The 26216-nt window shown below is 45.2% G+C and overlaps 1 protein-coding gene across 2 annotated transcripts in view; it reads left to right on the forward strand.

Moving 5' to 3' along the window:
- Positions 1 to 8743: 8743 nt before the first annotated feature.
- FLCN (folliculin) overlaps positions 8744 to 26216 on the forward strand; it is a 38662-nt gene continuing 21189 nt past the window's right edge. For both annotated transcript variants that reach the window (XM_082260133.1, XM_082260132.1), the window contains exons 1-6: positions 8744 to 8822; positions 11362 to 11659; positions 12739 to 12885; positions 17875 to 18096; positions 20712 to 20872; positions 24227 to 24318. In XM_082260133.1, coding sequence (XP_082116259.1) covers positions 11411 to 11659; positions 12739 to 12885; positions 17875 to 18096; positions 20712 to 20872; positions 24227 to 24318 — 871 coding nt within the window. In that variant the 5' untranslated portion in view covers positions 8744 to 8822; positions 11362 to 11410. The remainder of the gene's footprint in view (positions 8823 to 11361; positions 11660 to 12738; positions 12886 to 17874; positions 18097 to 20711; positions 20873 to 24226; positions 24319 to 26216) is intronic.

The following is a 26216-nucleotide window of genomic DNA, read 5'->3' on the forward strand; positions in this document are numbered from 1 at the left end:
GCACTGGCTCTGCGTGCCTGGGCTTCTTTTCACCACGGCAGTGGCTTTTGATTAAGGATGCATGCGCTGTCCTCTCGCCATTTGAGGAGGCCACAAGGATGGTCAGCCGGGACAGCGCATGCATCAGTGACACCCTACCGGTACTGTTTTTGTTGGAGCACACTCTGCGTGGCATTATGGACAGGGCACTGGAGGCAGAGCAGCAGGAGGAAGAGGAGGACTTCCTTGCCTCTCAAGGCCCCCTTTATCCTGAGAATCCTGACCCCATTATGCCTAGCTCCCAGAGGCCCGAGCAGGATCCAGGGGTGGAAGAGGAGGAGGAGGACGATTCTGCGGGAACTTTTGCAGGGTTTGAGGAGGAGGAGGAGGAAGACATGCGGCAATCTGCAAGGCCTAGTTTGACTCCCTCGGGACACTTTGGAGTAGTACGTGGCTGGGAGGAGGAGGAGCCCGTTGAAGATAATGTCGTTATGAGTGACCCCGAGGAGTCAGCTTCTCAGGCCTTCGCTAATTTGCGACGCATGGGAAACATCATGCTCCAGAGCCTGCGAAAGGACCCCAGAATCAAGGCCATTAAAGAGACTAACCACTATTGGTTGGCCACCCTACTTGACCCCCGGTACAAGTGTAAAGTCTCGGAGCTTTTCCCATCCACCCATAGAGTCCACAGGATCAAATCCCTTGAGGACAGTCTCAAGAGGAATCTGGTGAACATGTTCCCCGACTCCCGTAGGGTGCAGGGGCGGGGACAACCTACCATGGATTCTACTGGTGGTCACGAGAGGAGCGTTGGAGAAGGCGTGCGGTTGACGGATGCCTTTCGGTCTTTTTTTTAGTCCTCACCGCCCAGGCCTCTCAGCTGCCACATCGCATCGACACCGTCTGCATCACATGGTGGACGATTACGTGAGGGCACAAAGTGACACAGAGGGCTTTTCATGTGACGAATCCGATCCACTGGCATACTGGGTCTTAAGATTAGACCACTGGCCAGAACTGGCCCAGTATGCCATGGAGTTGTTGGCCTGCCCTGCTTCCAGTGTCCTATCGGAACGGGCATTCAGCGCAGCAGGAGGATTCGTCACAGACCATCGAACTAGACTCTCCACCGACTCAGTCGACCGTTTGACATTCATTAAGATGAATCAGTCGTGGATATCAAGCTTTGATGCACCTGATGCAGACCTTGTAGACTAGGCTATCGTTGTGATGTGGCAGTTGAGCCTCAGTTTAAGCCTGGACCATGGTGCCACCCTCAAACCCTCCTCTCATTCTCTTTACGTTCACAGAACCTCATTTTGGTTATGACAAAAACGACAATGTTTGCGCACCTGTTCCACAGGTGCACACCTTTACAATTTTTGGGCCTCCTTCAACACCAGCTCTTTGGGGTTAAGGTGGGGAGGCTATGCTAAAACAAAAACGACAATGTTTGCGCACCTGTTCCACAGGTGCACACCTTTACAATTTTTGGGCCTTCTTCAACACCAGCTCTTTGGGGTTAAGGTGGGGAGGCTATGCTAAACAAAAACTACCATGTTTGCGAACCTGTTCCACAGGTGCACACCTTTACAATTTTTGGGCCTCCTTCAACACCAGCTCTTTGGGGTTAAGGTGGGGAGGCTATGCTAAAACAAAAACGACAATGTTTGCGCACCTGTTCCACAGGTGCACACCTTTACAATTTTTGGGCCTCCTTCAACACCAGCTCTTTGGGGTTAAGGTGGGGAGGCTATGCTAAACAAAAACTACCATGTTTGCGAACCTGTTCCACAGGTGCACACCTTTACAATTTTTGGGCCTCCTTCAACACCAGCTCTTTGGGGTTAAGGTGGGGAGGCTATGCTAAAACAAAAACGACAATGTTTGCGCACCTGTTCCACAGGTGCACACCTTTACAATTTTTGGGCCTCCTTCAACACCAGCTCTTTGGGGTTAAGGTGGGGAGGCTATGCTAAAACAAAAACTACAATGTTTGCGCACCTGTTCCACAGGTGCACACCTTTACAATTTTTGGGCCTCCTTCAACGCCAGCTCTTTGGGGTTAAGGTGGGGAGGCTATGCTAAAACAAAAACGACAATGTTTGCGCACCTGTTCCACAGGTGCACACCTTTACAATTTTTGGGCCTCCTTCAACACCAGCTCTTTGGGGTTAAGGTGGGGAGGCTATGCTAAACAAAAACTACCATGTTTGCGAACCTGTTCCACAGGTGCACACCTTTACAATTTTTGGGCCTCCTTCAACACCAGCTCTTTGGGGTTAAGGTGGAGAGGCTATGCTAAAACAAAAACGACAATGTTTGCGCACCTGTTCCACAGGTGCACACCTTTACAATTTTTGGGCCTCCTTCAACACCAGCTCTTTGGGGTTAAGGTGGGGAGGCTATGCTAAAACAAAAACTACAATGTTTGCGCACCTGTTCCACAGGTGCACACCTTTACAATTTTTGGGCCTCCTTCAACGCCAGCTCTTTGGGGTTAAGGTGGGAAGGCTATGCTAAAACAAAAACGACAATGTTTGCGCACCTGTTCCACAGGTGCACACCTTTACAATTTTTGGGCCTCCTTCAACACCAGCTCTTTGGGGTTAAGGTGGGGAGGCTATGCTAAACAAAAACTACCATGTTTGCGAACCTGTTCCACAGGTGCACACCTTTACAATTTTTGGGCCTCCTTCAACACCAGCTCTTTGGGGTTAAGGTGGGGAGGCTATGCTAAAACAAAAACGACAATGTTTGCGCACCTGTTCCACAGGTGCACACCTTTACAATTTTTGGGCCTCCTTCAACACCAGCTCTTTGGGGTTAAGGTGGGGAGGCTATGCTAAAACAAAAACTACAATGTTTGCGCACCTGTTCCACAGGTGCACACCTTTACAATTTTTGGGCCTCCTTCAACACCAGCTCTTTGGGGTTAAGGTGGGGAGGCTATGCTAAAACAAAAACTACAATGTTTGCGCACCTTTTCCACAGGTGCACACCTTTACAATTTTTGGGCCTCCTTCAACGCCAGCTCTTTGGGGTTAAGGTGGGGAGGCTATGCTAAAACAAAAACTACAATGTTTGCGCACCTGTTCCACAGGTGCACACCTTTACAATTTTTGGGCCTCCTTCAACACCAGCTCTTTGGGGTTAAGGTGGGGAGGCTATGCTAAACAAAAACTACCATGTTTGCGAACCTGTTCCACAGGTGCACACCTTTACAATTTTTGGGCCTCCTTCAACACCAGCTCTTTGGGGTTAAGGTGGGGAGGCTATGCTAAAACAAAAACGACAATGTTTGCGCACCTGTTCCACAGGTGCACACCTTTACAATTTTTGGGCCTCCTTCAACACCAGCTCTTTGGGGTTAAGGTGGGGAGGCTATGCTAAAACAAAAACTACAATGTTTGCGCACCTGTTCCACAGGTGCACACCTTTACAATTTTTGGGCCTCCTTCAACGCCAGCTCTTTGGGGTTAAGGTGGGGAGGCTATGCTAAAACAAAAACGACAATGTTTGCGCACCTGTTCCACAGGTGCACACCTTTACAATTTTTGGGCCTCCTTCAACACCAGCTCTTTGGGGTTAAGGTGGGGAGGCTATGCTAAACAAAAACTACCATGTTTGCGAACCTGTTCCACAGGTGCACACCTTTACAATTTTTGGGCCTCCTTCAAAGCCAGCTCTTTGGGGTTATGGTGGGGAGGCTCCGCCAACACCAAAACTACCATGTTTGCGCACCTGTTCCACAGGTGCACACCTTCATAATTTTTACGCCTTCTTCAACACCAGCTCTTTGGGCTTACAGTGGTATGGCTCCGCCAACACCCAAACAACAATTTTTGCGCACCTGTCACACAGATGCATATCATTGTAATTTTTTTCCTTACAAAGGCAATTATTGCTTTCATTACCAGCACTTTCATAGGGATATGGTGTCAAGGCATCGTCCGCACCACCAAATGCCCAATTTTTAAGCATCCTTTACTTCTATTCAAAGTCAAGAGACAACAGTATTCATCCAAAACATCTCTAATCTTGTTCACTCTGCACTACATTGTGGCCCCTACCCCTAACCCTCAATGTATCCGTGCATATATGTCTGTTTCTTGTGAGATTTCAAGTTAAAGTGCACCAAACACCATTTTACATGAAATAAAGTGCAATTACATACATCTTTGGACTTCTTGAAACATTTGGTAATAAAAGCCCCATTGTGGAAATACACCCGTTAATTATATGCACATTTAAAGAGACAGCACCTTTTTCCAAAAAAACCTCTAATCTTGTTCCCAGTGCACTGCATTATGTCCCCATCATACACATTGGCTGAGCCGTTGATTAGGAGCAAAAGAAAGGTGCGGTTAAGCAAAAAAGTCATTTTTGAAGGTTTGGTATGCTGTAATTCTGGTTCTGGACATGCTACAGAGCTGAAACTTCACAGGTACACCTTTTAGACCCCCCAGACACTAAATCCAAAGAAATCTCTTTTTTTTTTTTTTTTTTTTTAATTTTTTCAATAATTGGCTATCTATCAAAAACGACAAATTTTAAGAACTTTTTTTTGTGTGATTAATAGTCCCTGGGGCATGACCCAGAACCCTAGGCACTTTTTAGGGGCATTTATTGGGTTTTAGGGCTTAAAAATGGTGTTTTTTGATTACAGAAGTTCGGGTCCCATTGATTTCAATGGGGTTCTGAAATCCGAACCGAACTTTCGTGAAGTTCGGGTGTTCTGGTCGAACCGAACTTTTCAAAAGTTCGATCATCCCTAGTAAGAACCCTACTTTTTCCTACATTGTTAAATTACATGATTATAATGTATACTTTTGTTGTACAGACTTATCTCAAACCCTTAATAAAAAATGTATAACTGAAAAAAATAAAACCCAATAAATGCCCCTAAAAAGTGCCTAGGGTTCTGGGTCATGCCCCAGGGACTATTATTCACACAAAAAAAAATCTTAAAAATTGTCGTTTTTGATAGAGAGCTAATTATTGAAAAATTATTGAAAAAAAAAATGAGATTTCTTTGGATTTAGTGTCTGGGGGGGTCTAAAAAGTGTAGCTGTGAAGTTTCAGCAATGTAGCATGTCCAGAACCAGAAAAAAAAGATCATTTTTCTTAGACATTCAGTAGCGCAGAGATGGTGTTACCCTCCTTTCACACCTATATGTGTGTATGTGTATATATATATATATATATATGTGTGTGTGTGTATATATATATATATATATATATATATATATATACCCCTTTACAGAAGTTCAGATGTCATGCCTGCCTCCAAAGACACCCAAAAAACGTCCAATAAACGCCTGAAACAAAAACGCCCAGGTGTGAAAGGAGGGTAACACCATCCCTGCGCTACTGAAATTCTAAGAAAAATTATCTTTTTGTTCTGGTTCTGGACATGCTTCAGAGCTGAAACTTCACAGGTACACTTTTTAGACCCCCCAGACACTAAATCCAAAGAAATCTCATTTTTTTTTTTCAAAATTTTTTTCAATAATTGGCTCTCTATCAAAAACGACAATTTTTAAGAACCTTTTTTTGTGTGATTAATAGTCCCTGGGGCATGACCCAGAACCCTAGGCACTTTTTAGGGGCATTTATTTGGTTTTAGGGCTTCAAAATTGTGTTTTTTGATTCCATATATAAATATATATACACACACATATATATATATATATATATATATATATATATATATATATATATCAAAAACGACAATTTTTAAGAACTTTTTTTGTGTGTGAATAATAGTCCCTGGGGCATGACCCAGAACCCTAGGCACTTTTTAGTTTTAGGGCTTCAAAATGGTGTTTTTGATTCCATATATATATATATATATATGTATATATATATATATATATATATATATATATATATATCTACATTACGGTCACCCTGACATGGAAGATTTCGGTCACCCTGGCATAGCAGAGTCAGTTCACCCTACACTACGGTCACCCTGACACTAAAACTTTCCCTACAAAAACTAGATTATTTAATCTAACTATAGTGGTATATAGTACCCTAACTACACTGCATATCCCTTTCCTCACACTAATAATTGCAAAATGACACTGGAGCAGCAGGAGTAACAGAAATACTTCCACTCTATTGCACAGCCTCTCTATTACAGTGCTAGAGATTTGGCGGGGCTATGTTATATACTGGGGGGCGTATTCACTCCTGATTGGCCTCTGGACCCCCTAGTCACTCCAATCAGCTTTTACTGATGTTTTGGGCCAATCACAGGCTTTTAAAGCCCAGTTCCAGTCCCATTGCATTTTGGGCGGTTCTGGTGGCCGAATTCTGAACTTTTACTGCAAAAAGTTTGGAATTCGGCCGAATTTTCGAACAGCCAATGTTCGGGTCGAACAAATGGTCGACCCGAACCGTTCAATCATCCCTAATGCAGAGGTTTACTTTACTTTAGTCTTCTGAGAAATTTGAGCTTTATTGAAAATCCAAGTGTACAAACATCACAGGCCCAGTGTACAAGATGACAGCAACAATGGATAATGTGTTTCATGCAGACTGCACTTAATCATAACAGATATCATGATCGTCCCTAAATACTATCAAGTTCAGCTGGATACAATCAGGTGGTCCCTCTGTCTACCTAGGTTTCACTAATTATGACATACATATACATTTAATAGTAAAACCAGATCTAAATTACCAAAAAAAGATCTCTAAACAGTACCAAACCGTAAATAAAACATAAAAAAGTTGCAGATATCTATCTATATATATATATATATATATATATATATATATATATATATATATATATATGGAAACCCTTAGCGAGGAACAGTGTTTTATGTCCCCGGTCGAACCACTCCAAACATACTATTAGAGGCAATTCAGTAGGCCAATTTTTACAGCTTTACTGTATTTGCAGCGAGTTGGTGGATTTTAAACAGGAGTCTGGCTCTACTGACATACACTCTAATAAACCCCCGATGTCTCCATAAAGACTTCATGGCATCCCAGTCTTAGATCTGAGGGGACGTGCAAGTAAAATAAAAAACATCAATTTTGCTTGCATGTGCTTGGACAATAGAAATCAGCAAAGCTTCCTCTCATTTCAGATCTTCCCCTCAGATCTACAGTGACTGCACTTCCAAGTGCACAGTGGATTTGCCTTTAGTAAATCAACCCCTTAGTTCGTAGGGTTGAATATTGAGTTGACCCACCCTGGCTTTGCAGCTATAACAGCTTCAGCTCTTCTGGGAAGGCTGACGCACTCCGCACCGATTCTCCCCTTGCCCCGTGTGCCTGAGCCCCCTACAGGTGGACTGGTGGTCCCCCCTATCAGCAGCCCTGTATATACATATATATATATATATATATATATACATATACATATATATATAATATCCAATGACTGCCACCACACACAAATCAGGGATGAGAAAAATGGGCCCGGGTGCACAACAGAGACTGCAGCGCATATAAAACCAAAAAAGAGAGCGGCACTCACGCGTCCTGAAAGGTAAACGCACAATAACGGTTTTAGTCAACATTTCGATGAGGCACAAGCTCTGCTTTTTCCGGAAGCTTGTGCCTCATCGAAACGTTGATCAAAAACCGTCATTGTGCGTTTACCTTTCAGGACGCGTGAGTGCCGCTCTCTTTTTTGGTTTTATATGCGCTGCAGTCTCTGTTGTGCACCCGGGCCCATTTTTCTCATCCCTGATTTGTGTGTGGTGGCAGTCATTGGATATTATATATATATGTATATGTATATATATATATATATACAGGGCTGCTGATAGGAGGGACCTCCTGTACGGGGCCCAGGTACACGGGGCATGGGGAATCGGTGCGGAGGGATAATTACTGAAGGAAGCCCTGTGCGGCTCTCTGCAGCAGCTGAAAGCCAGTTTCTCCCCCCTCTTGCCAGCTTTCAGCTGCTGCAGGGGGAGAGACAGACAGTGCATCATTCCTATAACTGCCTTTCTGACACCGATCCCCCCCTCCCTGGTCTGCCTGCTTCTGATCTCCCCCCTCCCTGTGTGCCCCCCTTTCACTGCAACACACACACACACACACAAATTCTAAAAAAAAAATAATAATAATAATTATATTTAAACATTATAATAAATAATTAAAAAAATTGTAAAATAAAATTCCTGTAAAAATTCTAATAAAAATTAACATTTAAAAAAAAAAAATATATATATATATTTTTTTAAAAAAAGTAAAACACAATTTATAAAGGGCTAATTTGCACAGGTTCTCTGTGTGTTATATTTGTGTCTGCTTATAATGATTTTAGTATATTTTTTAGTGAAAATATTGCCTTGATATAGGCGGGGCCCAGCCAGGTAGACTGTATGCCCCCCATGATTTCTAACAGCAGCCCTGTATATAGAACCAATATATATATATATATAGAACCAAATTTTTGTTACAAGTTTTCATAACATTTCCTCCCCCATAATGTTAATGGTACGGTCAAGGAAGGTGCCTAACACATGCGTCAGGACGATACCACCTTACACATTTAGGAGGGGGAAATTGTGCTCTGAATCAGATGACTCGTCCCGTGACATACTCTGCGGGTTATACCATTCTCTCTGGATCGATGGGGGAGCCACAGAATCCTTTCTTCGGTTTTCTCTAATATACGAGTCACAATTTATTTTATTTTTATGAAACGGAAAGTATGTCAGACCGCTAGATTAGTATCTCTATTGATATATTTTTGTGTAAGTACTGAGCGCCCCCCTCCTCCTCCCCCGCTTTACATAATCCATGTGATCGCCCATAGAGCAGGAAGTCAGGGAATGTCATGTGATGTAAACATGGCGAGCTGACAGGTGGGTCTGTGTGGTGCCTGGGAGCAGGGGAGAGCTGGGGGTGATAGAGGGTATAATGGGGGTGATAGAGGGTATAATGGGGGTGATAGAGGGTATAATGGGGGCTGGAGCGGTAGTTGGATAATAGGGTGTTGGGGTGGCAGAGGGCATAATGGGGGTTGAGGTGGGGGATGTGTGGTGGAAGAGGGTGATAATGGGGTGTGGAAGTACTGAGGGGGTGTTGGGGGGATAATGGGGGCTTGAGGTGGGGGTGGAGATAATAGGTGGTAGGGGGGCTGAAGGGGGAAGTTTGGGGTGTTTAGGTAGTGAGGGGTATAATGGGGGGTTGGGTGGTAAGGAGGGGATAATAGGGGGGGGGGGTGAGGGGGTATAGCAGAGGAGATAACAGGGGGCTGGGGTGGAAGGGGGGATAATGGGGGGGGGGATTAAAGTAGTTGGGGGGGGTGCTAGAGGGGATAACGGGGGTTGAGGAGGTGGTGGGGATAAAGGGGGGTTGGGATGAAGGGGGAATAATGGGGTGTTTAGGTAGTGAGGGGTGTAATGGGGGGGGGGGGTTGGGCTGGTAGGGAGAGGATTTGGGATGGAAGGGGGTATAATGGGAGGGGGGTTGAAGTAGTGAGGGGGTATAGCAGGGGGATAACAGGGGGTGGGTGGAATGGAGGGGGTGCTAGGGGGGGGGAACACAGGGATTGGGGGGATAATGGGGGATTGGGATGAAGGGGGGATAATGGGGTATTTAGGTAGTGAGGGTATAATGGGGGTTGGGATGGTAGGGGGTATAAGGGGGGTATGGGTGTTTGAGGTGTTGGGGGGGATAATGGGGTGTTTAGGTAGTGAGAGGTATAATGGGGGGATGGGGTGGGGGGATATTATGGAGTGTTTATTTTAGGTAGTAAGAGGTGTTGGGGTGGCGGGGGGGGGGGGTAAAATGGGGGGTTGGGGTGGTAAGGAGGGGATAACAGGGGGCTGGGTTGGAAGGGGGGGGTTGAAGTAGTTGGGGGGGGGGTGTTAGAGGGGATAACGGGGGTTGAGGAGGTGGTGGGGATAAAGGGGGGTTGGGATGAAGGGGGAATAATGTGGTTTTTAGGTAGTGAGAGGTGTAATGGGGGGCTGGGCTGGTAGGGAGAGGATTTGGGATGGAAGGGGGTATAATGGGAGGGGGGTTGAGGTAGTGAGGGGGTATAGCAGGGGGATAACAGGGGGTGGGTGGAATGGAGGGGTTGAAGTAGTGAGGGGGTGCTATGGGGGGATTGGGGGGATAATGGGGGATTGGAATGAAGGGGGAATAATGGGGTATTTAGGTAGTGAGGGTATAATGGGGGTTGGGATGGAAGGGGGTATAATGGGGGGGGGGGGTATAATGGGGTGTTTAGGTATAATGGGGTGGTGAGGTGATTATGGAGTGTTTAGGTCGTAAGAGGTATAATGGGGGGTTGGGTTATAATGGGGGGTTGAGGTGATGGGGGGATGAAGGGGGGATAATGGGATGTTTAGGTAGTGAGGGGTATAATGGGGGGTTGGGGTAGTGGGGGGGGGTAACTGGGGGTTGTGATTGGCACAGTTGCCAGAGGAATAGAGGGGAATCTTTCACTTGGGGCCTTTTATTCCAGTAACAACTAAGAGCTAATTTAGACTTGTGGATGGGGGGGCAGTAAAACCAGGTGGTTGAGCTGCATTTTTTTGCCGTCTCTCCCAAAAACCTGAGCTGCAAAGGCAGCCAAACAGGGGTGTACACATGCTGCGGCTTTGATGTAAAAATGATCCCCTCTGTTGTGTTTGGTGGGCGGTACCGCCTCTAAGCACAGCCCATTACTGTGCGACAACCTCATGCAGTGCACACTATTGTGGCAGAGTGGTGCAGCATTTACGGGATTAAAGCAGGTGGTGTGATTGCCTGTTAAACGCTTCACAAATGCATTCCACCACAGATTGTAATAACAGCCGCACATCTAATCACAGCTTCAGGGCTCATTCTCACAGGCAGGAAAAAATGCTGCCTTTAAATGCGCACAGCATATAGTTTTATAACGATCTAAAAGCAGCACTATGGTAATCAATGAGCCCAAACACACACAGCTGCATCTCCATGCCAAAATCTGCACCGTGTTAAGTGGCGCACAAAAAAAAAAGTAGGACAGATCTGCAGATTTTACGCATGTACGCTCATACATGTCACTAAACACGGTGCAGATTTCGGCATGGAGATGCAGCTGGGTGTGTGGGCTCATTGATTACCATAGTGCTGCCTTTAGATCGTTACAAAACTATATGCTGTGCGCATTTAAAGGCAGCATTTTTTCCTGCCTGTGAGATTGAGCCCTGAAGCTGTGATTAGATGTGCGGCGGTTATTACAATCTGTGGTGGATTGCTTTTCAGAGGCATTTGGATGTGCACAATACTATACGCTGTACACATCTAAACGTGGCATGTTGTCTGCCTGTGTGAATGAGCCCAAAGAGAAGAATGTCTTTCTTGTTTGAGAAATGATTCCAGTTTATATTTGTCTGCTGAATTCCTTCCTATGAATCTCCCCTCTAGATCTTTTGAAGCCAGAACTTTGCAGCGTGGCGGATTCCGCGTGGTAGAAATGAACGCCATCGTAGCTCTGTGCCACTTCTGTGAACTCCATGGACCACGCACCCTTTTCTGCACAGAGGCCCTGCACTCTCCCATCCCCCAGGGAGCGGGCTGCGGAGACAGCTTGAGCCAGGGGGAGCAGGTGGAGGAGGAGGAAGGGGGGATCCAGATGAGCAGCAGGATCCGGTCACATAGCCCCGCCGATGGAGCAAGCGCAGGATCCAACAGCCCGAGGCTTAGGAAGTCTGAAATGTGTGAAGTGAGTAAGAATAAAGGAAATATGGACCTCTACTATGGGAAGTATTTAAAGTAAGCCTTTCCTAAGAGAAATACAGTGATGGCTGAAAATGCTAGTTGTCTGGCTGTCTCTGGGTTTAGTTCTTTGGGTCAGTGATGCAGAACCAGCACACAGCAGGTGAAGTCTGAAGATCTGATCCTTATACTTTTTCTGGATCTGTGGCTCTGCTGTGTAGAATCATAGCAGGAGTGACCCTCCCAGTGGCACGCACCCATGCCCAATACCCAGAAGTGCAGAATAACACACACATATATATATATATATATATATATATATATATATATATATATATATATATATATAAATATACGCAATCCTGCACAGCCAGGCCTCCCTTTAGCAGTAAAACTGCTATAAAGCAGTCAGCAAGTGGTTACCAACCAATGGTTCATCCCTTCTACTGACAGCAGTGATGATTCACTGGTTGTTAGGTCACCGGTGAGGGACGGCTCCTAACAACCATGCTCCAAAACGCGTGACACGCTCAAATCTCACATTTCAATGCATTGCGCTAATATCACGTGACCTGAAAATCTGGATCTACCACCATTTTAATTTTTAGGGTTTCTGCTTTTAGAAAATGTATAATGTCTTTGGGGATTTTGGTAATCCATCAGGCCTAAAATTAGTTTTAAAACGTGCAAAAAAAACCAACAAAAAACGTGCTCTGGCAGTGAAAGAGTTAAAACAGGACCATCTAAATGCATGAAAAGTGTGACCTGGGAAGTATAAAAGCTGTTAATAATTTTCAGATAAATTCTCCTGTATTTAGAAAAGCTAAATGCAGGAGTGCCAGTGTGAATGAGGCCCAAGGACTGGTAAGCTGCATGTTTGTTCTCGGGTAGAGATACACTTGAGTCTACTCTGCTTCTAGCAGCTAATCTGGAAAGCTCTGCAATTAATAAACGAATAAAAGGCAAGAATCTAAAAAATGGAAAATCCCCATAAAATCTATACTACAATAATAACTAAAAATACATGCATCCTTAAATATAAATACTTTCCTCTTAATACGATCTTCCCTTCATTTCTGTTTTTAGGGTTGCCGGTCTTTGGCTGCAGAACATCCTGGGTACATAAGCCACGACAAGGAGACGTCCATCAAGTATGTCAGCCACCAGCACCCCAATCACCCGCAGCTGTTCAGTATCGTACGCCAAGCCTGTGTACGGAGCTTAAGTTGTGAGGTAATAATACACCGACAAACTGGCTACATTTTTTTTACATGGTCTTCTATATATCCACCATATACTGTATTTTTCTAGGTCACATAATCCACTGAGTTTCTATTGTAATTTAAAGAGACCCTGTCACCAAGTAAAACTTATGCAGGTAAATTTACAGAAAAATCCCGTATTTGAAAGTAGCCTAAGAGCCCGTTCACACTGGGACGACCTGTCAGGCGACCTGGTCGCCTGACAGGTCGCCTTCCATAGAGAAGCTGTGGTCCCGTTCTAATAGGAGTGACACAAGTCGCTCCGACTGAGAAAAAGGGTCCGGAGCTTCTTTGGGGCGACCTGGAGCGACCTGCATTGACTTCAATGATATGAAGTCCGTGCCGGCCGCTCCGAGGTCGCGGTGCGAGCAGCACAGGTCGCCCCGGGAAGTAGCGTCGCCCCAGTGTGAACGGGGTCTTAAAGTGATAGTAAAGTCTTGTTTTTTATTGTTTTAAAAAAAACAAAACATGTTATTCTTCCCTGCTCTGTTCAGTTGGTTTTGCACAGAGCAGCCCAGATCCTCCTCTTCTCGGGTCCCTCGCTGGCACCTCCCTCCTGCTGAGTGCCCCTAGAGCAAGAAGCTTGCTATGGGGGCACCCGAGCTGAGCCGCAGCTCTGTGTGTCCATTCAGACACGGAGCCATGCCTCTGCCTCACCCACCTCTCTCCTCATTGTCTCACTGACTTTAACAGCAGCGGGAGCCAATGGTGCCCTCTGTGTGTCTAAGCCAATCAGGAGGGAGACAGACAGCCGAATTCCCTGTGCAACATCTCTGGATCGAGATAGGGCTCAGGTAAGTATTAGGGGAGCTGTGGCAAACAGTAGGTTTTGGATCTTAATGCATAGAATGCATTAAGATCAAAACCTTAAAGAGGAACTAAAGTCACGAGAAAAAAAAGCCCTGTAAAGAGAAAGGCATAATGAGCTAGTATGCATTGCATACTAGCTCATTATGAAGTACTTACCTTAAAACAAAGCCCCCGCCGTGCCGCCCCCTCAGCGACAGGACGGCCGACATGTCCAGCCGTCCTGCTTCCGGGTTTGCGTCCTCCGGCCATCTGATTGGCCAGAGGCGCGATTACATCACTCCCGCCATTCACGGCATAGGACTCTGAAGGAACGGCACGGGTGGCCGTTCCTTCAGAGCGCATGCGCATATAACGTCATCGGCAGTATGCACTCTAAATATCTCCCAAACAGTGCATGTTTAGGAGATATTTTTAGCACCTATAGGTAAGCCTTAATATAGGCTTACCTATAGGTACAAGTTTGTGAAGTGGGTTTACAACCTCTTTAAGCCTTTAGAACCACTTTAAAGTTCAGCTTCAAGGAAAAAATAAATAACAAGTTTCTGCACTCTCTCCCTTCACCTTTCTGCCTGTACCTCCTAAAAGCTTTCAGTTTGGGTAGATTTGAACACACGTGTCTATATCTCCCTTGCCTCTGAAGCTCAATCCTTGCTCAGATCACACTCCAGAGGCTACTGACTGGCGTTGAGGAAGCCTACAAATGTGCCGCAACCGCATGCATTGCACCCGGGCGCTGGATCTTACAGTGCTTCCCCATTAAACTGAACGTGTAACGTTCAGTAGGCTTGCTGCCTGCCGACCGCTACAAGTCGAGTCAATTTTGACGGGGGTGCAAAGTTAACCATAAAGGTCACGGCATGTACACACCCCTGTCTGCTGCCTATTGCAGCTTATGGGGGGGAAAGCCAATTAAAGCGCCGCTCAACCATGCATTTTTGCTGACCTCCAACCGCCAGTCTAACCAAGGCTTTAGAAAGCTGGAGGGAGTGTGACTGGACTACGAGTGCAATTATCAGTGCACTTGTAGTGCAGTGAGAACTACAAGCTGTCTGCCACGGTGGTAGATGGGACTTGTAGAACTACAAGCTGTCTGCCATGGTGGTAGATGGGACTTGTAGAACTACAAGCTGTCTGCCACGGTGGCAGATGGGACTTCTAGTTTATTCATTCTCAGAGGAGCCCTGCACAACCGTGCCCATTTTAAATGTTACAGCGGCTGTAGGGGAGAGAAAGCCCCATCTGCTGTCACCGGGAAGGGGCAACTCGGGGTGCAGAACATGTTACACCCTAAATACAAGTGTAACGTAATATAAAGTGAACAAATTTAAACACTTACTTGCAGTGTTTTTCCTTTCTGTAAATGTGCCTCTGAGCCTGCTAATCAATACGACTAACCTGGGGGGGGGGGGGTCTATCCCCCAGCACAGCCCTCTTCTGTCATTCCAGTCATAGCCCTCTCCTCCTATAGGTGTGTCTAATTACTCTGTGCTGGCCCATCTTCTTAGTCCCTCACCTTACCCTTTTACATACCCTTTTATGAAGCTGCTGGGGAAGGATTGAAGAAGAAGAATACTATAGTGCACAGATGTCAAACACAAGGCCTGCGGGCCTGAATCCAGCCCCCTAGGCCTTGTCCTGTGGCCCTGACACCCAGTTTTGCAAATTAAACATGGCAGAACTCCATTCCACCAACTTCGGCTCTCACCTCCTGCTGTGTTTGCAAGGGCTAGCTTTGCTCTCAGCAGCTCCCGGTATTAACAGATTCCCTGCATGCACTCCCAGCAGGGCATGGTTGGGACAGATCTCCAGAATCTGAGAGAGAGCGAATGATCTCCCTGCAATGGCAGGCAGAGCTGCCTACAGAAGGAGGAACTAGAGCCGGGCAAGGTAGGAGAGAGAGATGAGAGGAAGCTTTGGGGGGAGGGGTTGGGGGTTGCACACGGTGCATAGTGCACCCCTAAACCCTGCACTCTGTACACAGCACACCCCTGAACTCTACACACTGTATGTAATGCACCCCTAAACTCTGCATTCTGTACACAGCGCACCCCAGGTACTAAACTCTGTACATAGCATGCCCCTGTACACTGTACAAAACACACTCCTGAACTATGCACGTAGTGTAATCCTGATGTCTGCACTCTGTACTTAATACACTACTGAACCCTGCACTCTGTACGTAGCACACCCCAGATACAACCAGCCCTTTGAGGGCAACCATACTTCTGATGCGGTCTACGATCAAATAGAGTTAGACACTACTGCTATAGAATGTCACTTGAGTGACAGCTCTGAGTCTGCTGGGGCTGATATCACATCCAAGATGGCGGCCCCCAGCTGTAGTCTCGGGGGTTTTGGATGTCTACACAATGGAGGCTTTTTCCACGTACATAAGATGCCTAAAATATGTTTTATGCACATGTAGTCTTATGATATGATTTTGATATGAAATGAATGGTCTGGTGACAGGGTCTCTTTTAGTGTTAAGTGTTTTAGTTAGGAGCCTGTAAAGCATTACAATCACGATGGGCAGATTGTGGGTGTAATGCCAGCTCCTGCAGACTGTCTATGTAGTTGTCTGCTTGTACCTCCTATATGGGCAGGCAGTTATACACTGACAGGAAGCTCAATGAACTACCTAGAGCGCTCATCAGCGCCCTGGTTGTTCATTGAGAACTACAAGCCATCAGCTGCAAACGCTGTCGGTACTTGTAGTTCATTAATTCACAGGGATCAGGAACTCCCTTTGAATTTTGACAGCAAGTACAGGGAGAAGATCCCCGGATCGCTGTCATAAGCATAATGGGGGGGGGGGGGAGAGATTGGGGGGGGGGGGGCATCAGATGCTCAACATGTTTCATGCTACACCCCCTAAATATGACTGTAACATGTTCAGAAAGGTGAATTTATCCTTTAAACCCTTGTTGACAAGTTGAATATGTATCACTATACCTCCTGTCATGCTATGTTGCTTGTCTCTGCTACCTGCAGCTCAGTGTTCAAGTAAAGTTTATGCCTTTGGTATAGCTGCCTGTAGGGTGGTTCCACTGCCTCTATATCTTGCTGGAGCCAACCTGATGTACACACTCCAAGCAGGGATTCTGAAGGCTTGGGCATGCATGCACAGAATGGTCTGAGCACAGGGAAGCAGAGCGGGGCATGCATGTGTACTATGGGTTGGGTGCCTGTAATCTTGGGACATTTGTCTGTATGCAGGAATGCCTCTTGCATCGGGACTAAAGGTGAGATCACCTGATGCTACTGAGAGCTCTCCCTGAAGTGGAAGTTCAGGGAAGCGTCACTGTGCAATCTGGATTTAGCCACTTTGAGGAAGACCAATTGAAGTTTGAAAAAACAATTGCTGTAAACATTGAGAATGTTTCTCTAATTGGTTAGAATGCAGTGAACTTGTTAAATAAAAGAAAGCTTAAAACAGGTACACATAATATACCTTCTTATCTATTTACTAAAGCTAGCAGCATTAGGATTAAAAATAGGTCAGTAATATGTGCTAGTAACAGTAATAGTAATATGTTAATTAGTTTAGTTCAGCTTTAAAGTGGTTCTAAGTCTGGGTTCACACTTATGGGATGCGAATGGGTGCGATTCTCAAGCAAATTTTTGCTGGAGTTCAGTGCGATTTGGCGTTGCGATTTGTGCTAAAGACAGTGCAATTGTAATGCAAATTTAATGCATTTTCAGATGGGATTGAGCGCAGCAGCGATTTTTGGGAGGAGGGAAATATGTAAAAATCTACACAGAAAAAGCAGTATTCGCACACATCTGCACACAAGATGGGATTTCATGTCAGTTTCCATTGATGTCTATGAAGAAGAAAATTGTCTGGCAACGCAGTAAACTCGCACATGCTGACGAGGAGCAGGGGGCGGGGCCGTGCCACTCAGTCTGTGTCAATGGACGCAGACAAGGCAGCTCCGGAGCGGGCCCGCATAAGTGCCCCAATAAGAAGCGGCTTCCTATAGGGGCCATAACTGAAGATGAGGTGTCGGGAGCACCAGCGGGGGACCTGAGAGGAACCATTGAACAGAGCAGGTAACTATGACATGTTTATTATTTTTTAAAAAGGAATCTTTAATATTGTTTTAAATCTATTGCATAACAATCAGGCTGCTTTCTCTATATTGTCCAGGTCTGCCCCGGACGCGAAGGTCCCATTTTTTTTGGTGATGAGCAGCATGGTTTCGTCTTCAGCCACACTTTCTTCATAAAGGACAGCTTGTCACGAGGCTTCCAGCGCTGGTACAGCATCATCGTCATCATGATGGACAGAATCTACCTGATCAACTCCTGGCCCTTTCTGCTGGCTAAGATCAGAGGGGTGATAGATGAGCTACAGGGGAAGGCATTGAAGGTGAGTCCAAGCTTAATTCCAGGCAACGCATCATGGAGATGGGGGGTGGACAGTGGGCGATGTGGGCATGGGTAGGAGAGAAATGATGGAAGGGAGAGCAGGAGCCTTTGCAGAGTCGCCTCCCTAGGAAACATGGTCTCTCTGCCAAGACCTTTAATCTAGCTAAGCTGGCCATACACATATTGATTCCTTTGGTACGAATCTCCTGCTGCGTCTATCGTATTTGGAAAGCTAGCCCTATCAGTTGTCAAAATAACCTAATGGCACTTTTCCACTGCAAGTACCGACTCGGCTCCACTCTGCCTTGCTTGGCTCGGTTTGGTTTTCCACTGCATGGTACCGCATTGTATGGTGTTGGAACGGTTCGGTACGGTTTGGTACGGTTTGCTTTTACACTAAAGTAGTAAGTGGGTGGGATAACAACGATTCTCTGACCGATCAGTGGCTAGTAGTCACATAAGTCAAGGCTGCATGCAAAGGATTGGGGGATATGGTACCGGTACGGCCCACTTTGAACCACAACCGAGGTGGTACTGTTTAAGCGAGCCGTACCGTTCGGTTCCATGTAGTGGAAAAGTGCCGCTGTACCGTACTGTACCGAACCGTTCCAACACCATACCATGTAGTGGAAAAGCGCAAAAGCGAGCCGAACCGTTCGGTTCCATGCAGTGGAAAAGCGCCATAACAGTACCTGCCATTGATTTGGATGCAGGCGCTGTTCAACTGATAATTTTCCAACGGTGCTCCTTTGATTTTTCAATCAAGGGATGTTGTGGAGGAGGTAGCCGACAGGGCCTGCCACTGAATGCATTTTGTCTGGTTCATTAGGAACCAATTGTCATTTGCTCTGTGTATGGCCAGCTTTATTAGAACAGACTGAGATATGGGTTGGAATGACTTTAAAAACTCTTAGGACTAGGAGCGGAAGATACAATCCGCTTATTGTCCTAAGTGTTTTTAAAGTCATTCCAACCCATATGGGCGATGTGCACGAGTTCCTCCGTTTCTTGAGTTTTCTTGATTCACTTGATAAGAGTGGATAGAAGAATGTCAGCTGCTAGCTATTGTATTGAGCAGTAGTTAAACACCTGAACAGTGGTTGCATGTATTTGGATACAGGTACTATATATTGAAGATGGGTCCAACATGCTATCTGTAATTTCTCAAGCTGGTCCCTGTTGAGGAACTTACCAGCGCAGAAAAAGGTTCAGGCAATAAGTATTATCTGTTTGGGCCAGGAGAGGAGAAAGTAAGAGTGCATGCCTTGGTCTGGGTTTTTTCCCTGTATGCGTTATCTGGCTCAGTTGCAAACACAAAGCAAATTTTCTTCTGAGGCAGTGGTGAAGAATTTGTATTTCTATCCATCCGGTCCTGAGATATACACAGCTCTACCACACAGCACAGCCCCGTTTGGCAGGGCAGGAGAGCTTTTTTTTTTTTTTTTTTCTCTGCTGCAACCCAGTAACTGTCTCCCCAGTCTGTGATTGGACAATAAAAAGAGAAGCCGCAAACTGATGAGCTCATCTGTCATGTCATATATCATTCTGCATTCTCCTCCTTGTTAGCACATGAGCACTGCAGCATACCTGAGTGGCTACTTGTGTTGTTTAATTCCTCTCTGTGTGTGCTCTGCTGTACAGGGGAATGGAATGGGCTGATTCCAAGCCAATTCTGGTACTTACTGGGTAGTAATGAAAACAAAGCTGTATTTCTGTATTTCTTCCTGCCCGTCTCAACATCCCTTTAATCTGTTCTGAACGCCTGGAAGGGGGCAGGAAGGATTAGTGATCACGTGACCACTGTAACAGTGGTCACATGCTTGGAAACCAGTCCTTCTGGCTACCGATATTTAGCCCAGAATGAGATCTGTCTTTGAGTGTGTAGTGAGCGCGGTTTCAGCACATAAACATCCGATACCCAGCAACACATATGTGCAGGATGCGGGTGGTAAAGCCCACCGTTTTGCCACCGCAACCCCATGGTGTGGGGCTGTTTTTCAGAGGTTGGGCTTGGCCCCTTAGTTCCAGTGAAGGGAACTCTTAAGGCGTCAGCATACCAAGACATTTTAGACAATTTCATGCTCCCGACTTTGTGGGAAGAGTTTGGGGATGGCCCCTTCCTGGTCCAACATGACTGCGCACCAGTGCACAAAGCAAGGTCCATAAAGACGTGAGGCTGCTGGATGTGCGGCATAAACTGTATGAAGCTGAGGCAACATACAGCATGCCGCACTGTGTTCCGTTTTAGCTGTGACTTACTGTCTCCTACCTGAAACACCAGAGAGTCTATCTGATCGGTGCTCAGCCATTCAGAGAAAGCAATGTATTCTAGCAATGGATACATAGCTTCCTCTGATTATCTAAGTCAGAGAGACAGGCTGATGATGTCACAACCTCGGATTCAGCCAATCAAAGGAAGCTTTTGCCAATGCTAGAATACATTGCTTTCGTTAAATGGCTAAGCCCCGAATAGACTCATTTGTGTTCCTGGTATGAGACTGGAAGTCACGGCTCAAACCTGGAACACAGTGTTGTATGCTGCCTCAGCTAGCTAAATACAATTTTTATTGTTTCTTGAGTTACTTATTAGGAAATCTTTTGCCCAAACTCTTGCAGGTGTTTGAAGCAGAGCAGTACGGATGCCCACAGCGCCCTTTAAGGATTAACACAGCCTTCACACCATACATGCACCAGCGGAATGGAAATGCAGCTCGGTCCTTAACCTCGCTCACCAACGACGACAACCTCTGGGCCTGTCTGCACACTTCTTTTGCATGGTACATTGGTTTCTGAATGTCTTTCTTGGCCATACACATCCTAGATCCTGCAGATATTAGTCAGCAGGCAGTTTTTGTTTATAATGCCAATTGTAAAGTTTAGTGTGTGTTTTAGTGCAAGTGCTGCCTGAAATATACCTATTCATTCCAATGGTAAGGTTTGTATCTAGTCTGCAAAACAGTATGCAGTATCCCATATGCCACTCTACTGACCCAGCCAGGGTGCAGTGTTAAGCAGACTCAGCAAGCACTACTCCTCTAACCACACCCTGCTGATACGTTTCACCCCACCACTAGGGCTTAATCAGAGGTGGGTGGGGTGAAATGCATCGGAGGGGCATGGTTAGTGCTAGCTAAGGCTGCTTAACACTTCACGCTAGTCGGATCAGGAGAGTGACGTCCAGAATACTGCATATTGTTACTACTGGATCATTTTTTTTTTTTTTGGACGACTGGCACCCCCATATGAGGACCAAGGGGAAAGAGTCTCCTCCTGCTTGGAGCAGCTTTACAAGCTTTTTCTGATCTTAGTCTGCAAAACTAAAGCAAACGTTGCTTAAAGTAGATGTCCAGCCAGAACTTTTTTTTTTTTTTTTTTTTCTAGTTTTGGATAGAGTAGGGAAGAATTAACTCTGTCAGCTTTTTATTGTCACCTGCAGGATTATTCACCCTGGTTATTTGTTAAAGTGTCTATTATTGGGACAGAGGGTTAGGGGACATAAACAATTTTTACTGAAGAGGGCTAGAGCTAATATCTTCCAATGGGGACATCTTTTGGTGGCAACTGTCAAAGGTTGGATTTTGGGGAACACATCCCCACACTTTTTGGATTCTTGCCTAGGCAAGAATGTCCTATTCAGCTGCCCGTGACTTCCTGGGATACCCACGTGTTCTTGCAGATGATATGCTATATAACATGTATGTCAACAAGGGGCCAGCTGTATGAACACAGAAGAGACGGCTGACTCCTCATGATGTCAAAGAAGGAAATAACAGCACAAGAACAGACAGTTAAATTCCTCAAAAACACTGCTATATGCACAGGAAGGGGAGTGCAGCAGAAGACCATCAAATCCCTACAGAATACTGCTGGATGAAGGGGAAGAGATGTGCAACAGAAGACCATAAAATTCTTACAGAACACCATTGGATGCACAGGAAGGGGTGTGCAGCAGAAGACCATCAAATCCTTACAGAACACCGATGGATGCAGGGGAAGGGGTGTGCAGCAGAAGATCACCAAATACTTACAGAACACCACTGGATGCAGGGGAAGGAGTGTGCAGCAGAAGACCATCAAAGCCCTACAGAGCACCACTGGATGCACGGTAAAGGAAGTGCAGCAGAAGACCATCAGATCCTTACAGAACACCGCTGAATGCAGGAGGAGGAGTGTGCAGAAGAAGACCATCAAGTCCTTACAGAACACCGCTGAATGCAGGATGAGGAGTGTGCAGAAGAAGACCATCAAGTCCTTACAGAACACTGGTAAATGCAGGAGGAGGAGTGTGCAGAAGAAGACCATCAAGTCCTTACAGAACACTGGTAAATGCAGGAGGAAGAGTGTGCAGAAGAAGACCATCAAGTCCTTACAGAACACAGCTGAATGCAGGAGGAGGAGTGTGCAGAAGAAGACCATCAAGTCCTTACAGAACACCGCTGAATGCAGGAGGAGGAGTGTGCAGAAGAAGACCATCAAGTCCTTACAGAACACCACTGAATGCAGGAGGAGGAGTGTGCAGAAGAAGACCATCAAGTCCTTACAGAACACTGGTAAATGCAGGAGGAGGAGTGTGCAGAAGAAGACCATCAAGTCCTTACAGAACACTGGTAAATGCAGGAGGAAGAGTGTGCAGAAGAAGACCATCAAGTCCTTACAGAACACCACTGAATGCAGGAGGAGGAGTGTGCAGAAGAAGACCATCAAGTCCTTACAGAACACCGCTGAATGCAGGAGGAGGAGTGTGCAGAAGAAGACCATCAAGTCCTTACAGAACACCGCTGGATGCAGGGGAAGGAGTGTGCAGCAGAAGACCCTCAAATCCTTACAGAACAATGTGGGTTTGCAGGGGAAGGGGTGTGTAGCAGAAGACCGTCAAATCCATACAGAACAACGTGGGTTTGCAGGGGAAGGGGTGTGTAGCAGAAGACCATCAAATCCTTACAGAACACCGCAGGATGCACAGGAAGGGATGTGCAGCAGAAGACCATCAAATCCCTACAGAACCCTGCTGGAGATTATCTTGGCATGTAAATATTTTGGTGGATAACCCAGCAAAAAATTAAGGGGGGGGGGACAAAGGAGGAGAATAATGCTCCTCTTTAGGGAGATTTCCACTCACTTCCTGTTACATCTGTGGGATAATAAGGGATATGTCCCCAATGGAAATACAGCAATAAAACACAACAGAGGTTCTTACGCTTTCCCACTTTTCCATAAACAACGCTGCTGAATCGGCTGAAATCTAAGCTGTGGGCGATCCTGCCCACATCACCTGGCTCCACAAATTTTGATTGAGAAATTGGAACCGGTTGGAAGAAAGTTTGCAGTCATCTGCTGGTACTATTCAGGTGTTCTGACAGCCAAGGGTTCCAGCTAAAAGCATGCACATTTATCTGCTAATAACATTATGTATATGAATACCAGTGGTGTTTTACCCTAGGCACACGGCCAAGAAAACAAAGTTGTGGCTACGGGACCACTATGTGAATGTCCTTGAGTGGCCCAGATTTGAACCCGATTGAACACCTCTGGAGAGATCTGAAAATGGCTGTATATTGACATATTGACACTCCCCATCCAACCTGATGGGGCTTGAGAGGTCCTGCAAAAAAGAATTGAAGAAACTACCCAAAAATAGGTCTGCCTGTTGTAGCGTCATACTCAAAAAGACTTGAGGCTGTAATTGGGGCCAAAGAGGCTTCACCAAAGTATTGAGTAAAGATTGTGAATGCTTATTTACATTGGATTTTTTTTTTTTGTTTTTATTTTTAATATAAATTTGCAAATATTTCAAACAAACTTCTTTCACAATGTCATTGTGGGGTATCGTTTGTAGAATTTTGAGGAAAATAATGAATTTATTCTGTTTTGGAAAAAGGCTGTAACATAACAAAATGTGGAAAAAGTGAAGCCCTGTGAATACGTTCCAGATGCGCTGTATGTTCAGCCTAAATCTCCCTTGGTGGGAAGGGGGCACAGTCTTTAGATGAATATTAGCCCTTTGTAATATACATTATGTTGTTATCATCATAAATATTATTTCATAGTAATGACACGCTGACTGTTATCTCTAGATTTCTTGCACTGTATTTTAGTGTTTTGATGTACTACACTTCATACATCTTCTGCAGGTTGTTAAAGGCTTGTGGATGTCGCCTTACTGAAAAGCTTCTTGAAGGGGCCCCAACAGAGGACACTCTGGTGCAGATGGAGAAGCAAGCAGGTAAGTGTCCAACCTTCCTGGCCGTGTTAAAAGAATGCTAAATATTATACCATTTTTTTTCCCTTGCTATTTCTGCTTTTTGTTTTATTTACAGTATCTCGCAAAGAAAGTACACCCCTCACATTTTTGTAAATATTTTATTATATTTTTTCATGTGACAACACTGAAGAAATGACACTTTGCTACAATGTAAAGTAGTGAGTGTACAGCTTGTATAACAGTGTAAATTTACTGTCCCCTCAAAATAACTCAACACAGCCAATAATGTCCAAACCACCGGCAACAAAAGTGAGTACACCCCTAGGTCAAAATGTCCAAATTGGGCCCAAAGTGTCAATATTTTGTGTGGCCACCATTATTTTCCAGGGATACAAGCTGTACACTCACTACTTTACATTGTAGCAAAGTGTCATTTCTTCAGTGTTGTCACATGAAAAGATGTAATAAATATTTACAAAAATGTGAGGGATGTACTTACTTTTGTAAGATACTGTAGGTGGGTTTGAAAAAATCGAATTTTCTGCTCAGAATTTACCTTTTACGATAGTGCATGGTTTGTAGGTTTGCACATGATTTAGCAAATTGTGCGTATTATTTTTGGGCACAGCTTTTTGTAAACCTCTCATCCCTAAAATCTTGTGTGTTACTTTAACTGACAAATGTCGTGCGACGCTGTACCAAAATAAATAAAATGTTATCCCCCCCCCCCCCCCCCAAATAGAGCTTTCTTTTAGTGGTATTTGATTATTTTTTGCACTATAAACAAAAAAAAAAAAAGCGACAATTATGTAAAAAAAACAATATTTTTTATTTTCTGCTGTAAAAACATTCCCAATTAAAAAAAATAAAAATCAAATTTTTTTTCATCCTTTTAGGCCAATTTGTATTCTGCTACATATTGGTAAAATAAAATCCCAATAATGTGTGTGTGTTGATTGGTTTGCGCAAAAGTTATCGCGTCTACAAGCTAGGGGAAAGATTTATGTCATTTTCATTTATTTGTTTACTAGTAATGGCAGTGATCAGCGATTTTTAGCAGGACTGCGAAATTGCGACGGACAGATCGGACCCCTAACTGACATTTTTGACACTTTTGGGGGGACCAGTGACATTACTACAGTAATCAGTGCTAAAAATATGCACTGTTACTGTACTAACGCCAACGGCGATCAAAGGGTTAAATGTGTCCCTAGGGAGTGTTTTCTAACTGTGTGGGGGGATGGGCTCACTGGATGAACAGAGAGACCTGTGTTCCTAAATAGGAGGAACACAGGATTCCTGTGTTCATCACTGACAGAACAGCGGTCCGCCATGTCTCCACAGGGAGCGATTGCAGGTGCTTGGTGGACATCACGTCCACCGGACCTGCTGATTGGCTCCCCCTGTTGCCCCCCACTCCCCCTCACTAGCTGTCTCGTGAAACGATGTACATGTATGTTGTTTCGCGGGACAGAGCCGACCTGCCCCAGTATAAGTACGGCATCTGGTCGGCAAGTGGTTAAATGAGAAAAGCAGCCACCAGCTCAAGGGACACATCTCACTCAATGAGTACTCTCCCTGGTGCCAATTAAAAAAAAAAGTATAATTAAAGGCATAACTTTTTTTTTGGAGAGGGATTAGAGCCCCTTTCAGGTTTTTATTTCTTCCTGTGAAGGAAGATTCACCCTCTCTATTTGTCCTGTTTACCATTATCATTGAAAGTGAAGGTAAAAGAAAATCCCAAATTTTGGGTTGCCCCCAGAAAAGTAATAGAAGGGAAATCTTCCAATGGGGATACTAGTTTCTTTCACTTCCTGTTTGGATATGGGACAGGAAGTGAAGGGAAATCTTTACAATGTGACACCGATGGCGAAAAATAATCTGACTGTGGTTATAACCCTCCCTTGCTCTATCCAAAA

Source organism: Pelophylax lessonae (genome assembly GCF_965119305.1).
Source record: "Pelophylax lessonae genome assembly, chromosome: 6".
Taxonomy (NCBI): Eukaryota; Metazoa; Chordata; class Amphibia; order Anura; family Ranidae; genus Pelophylax; species Pelophylax lessonae.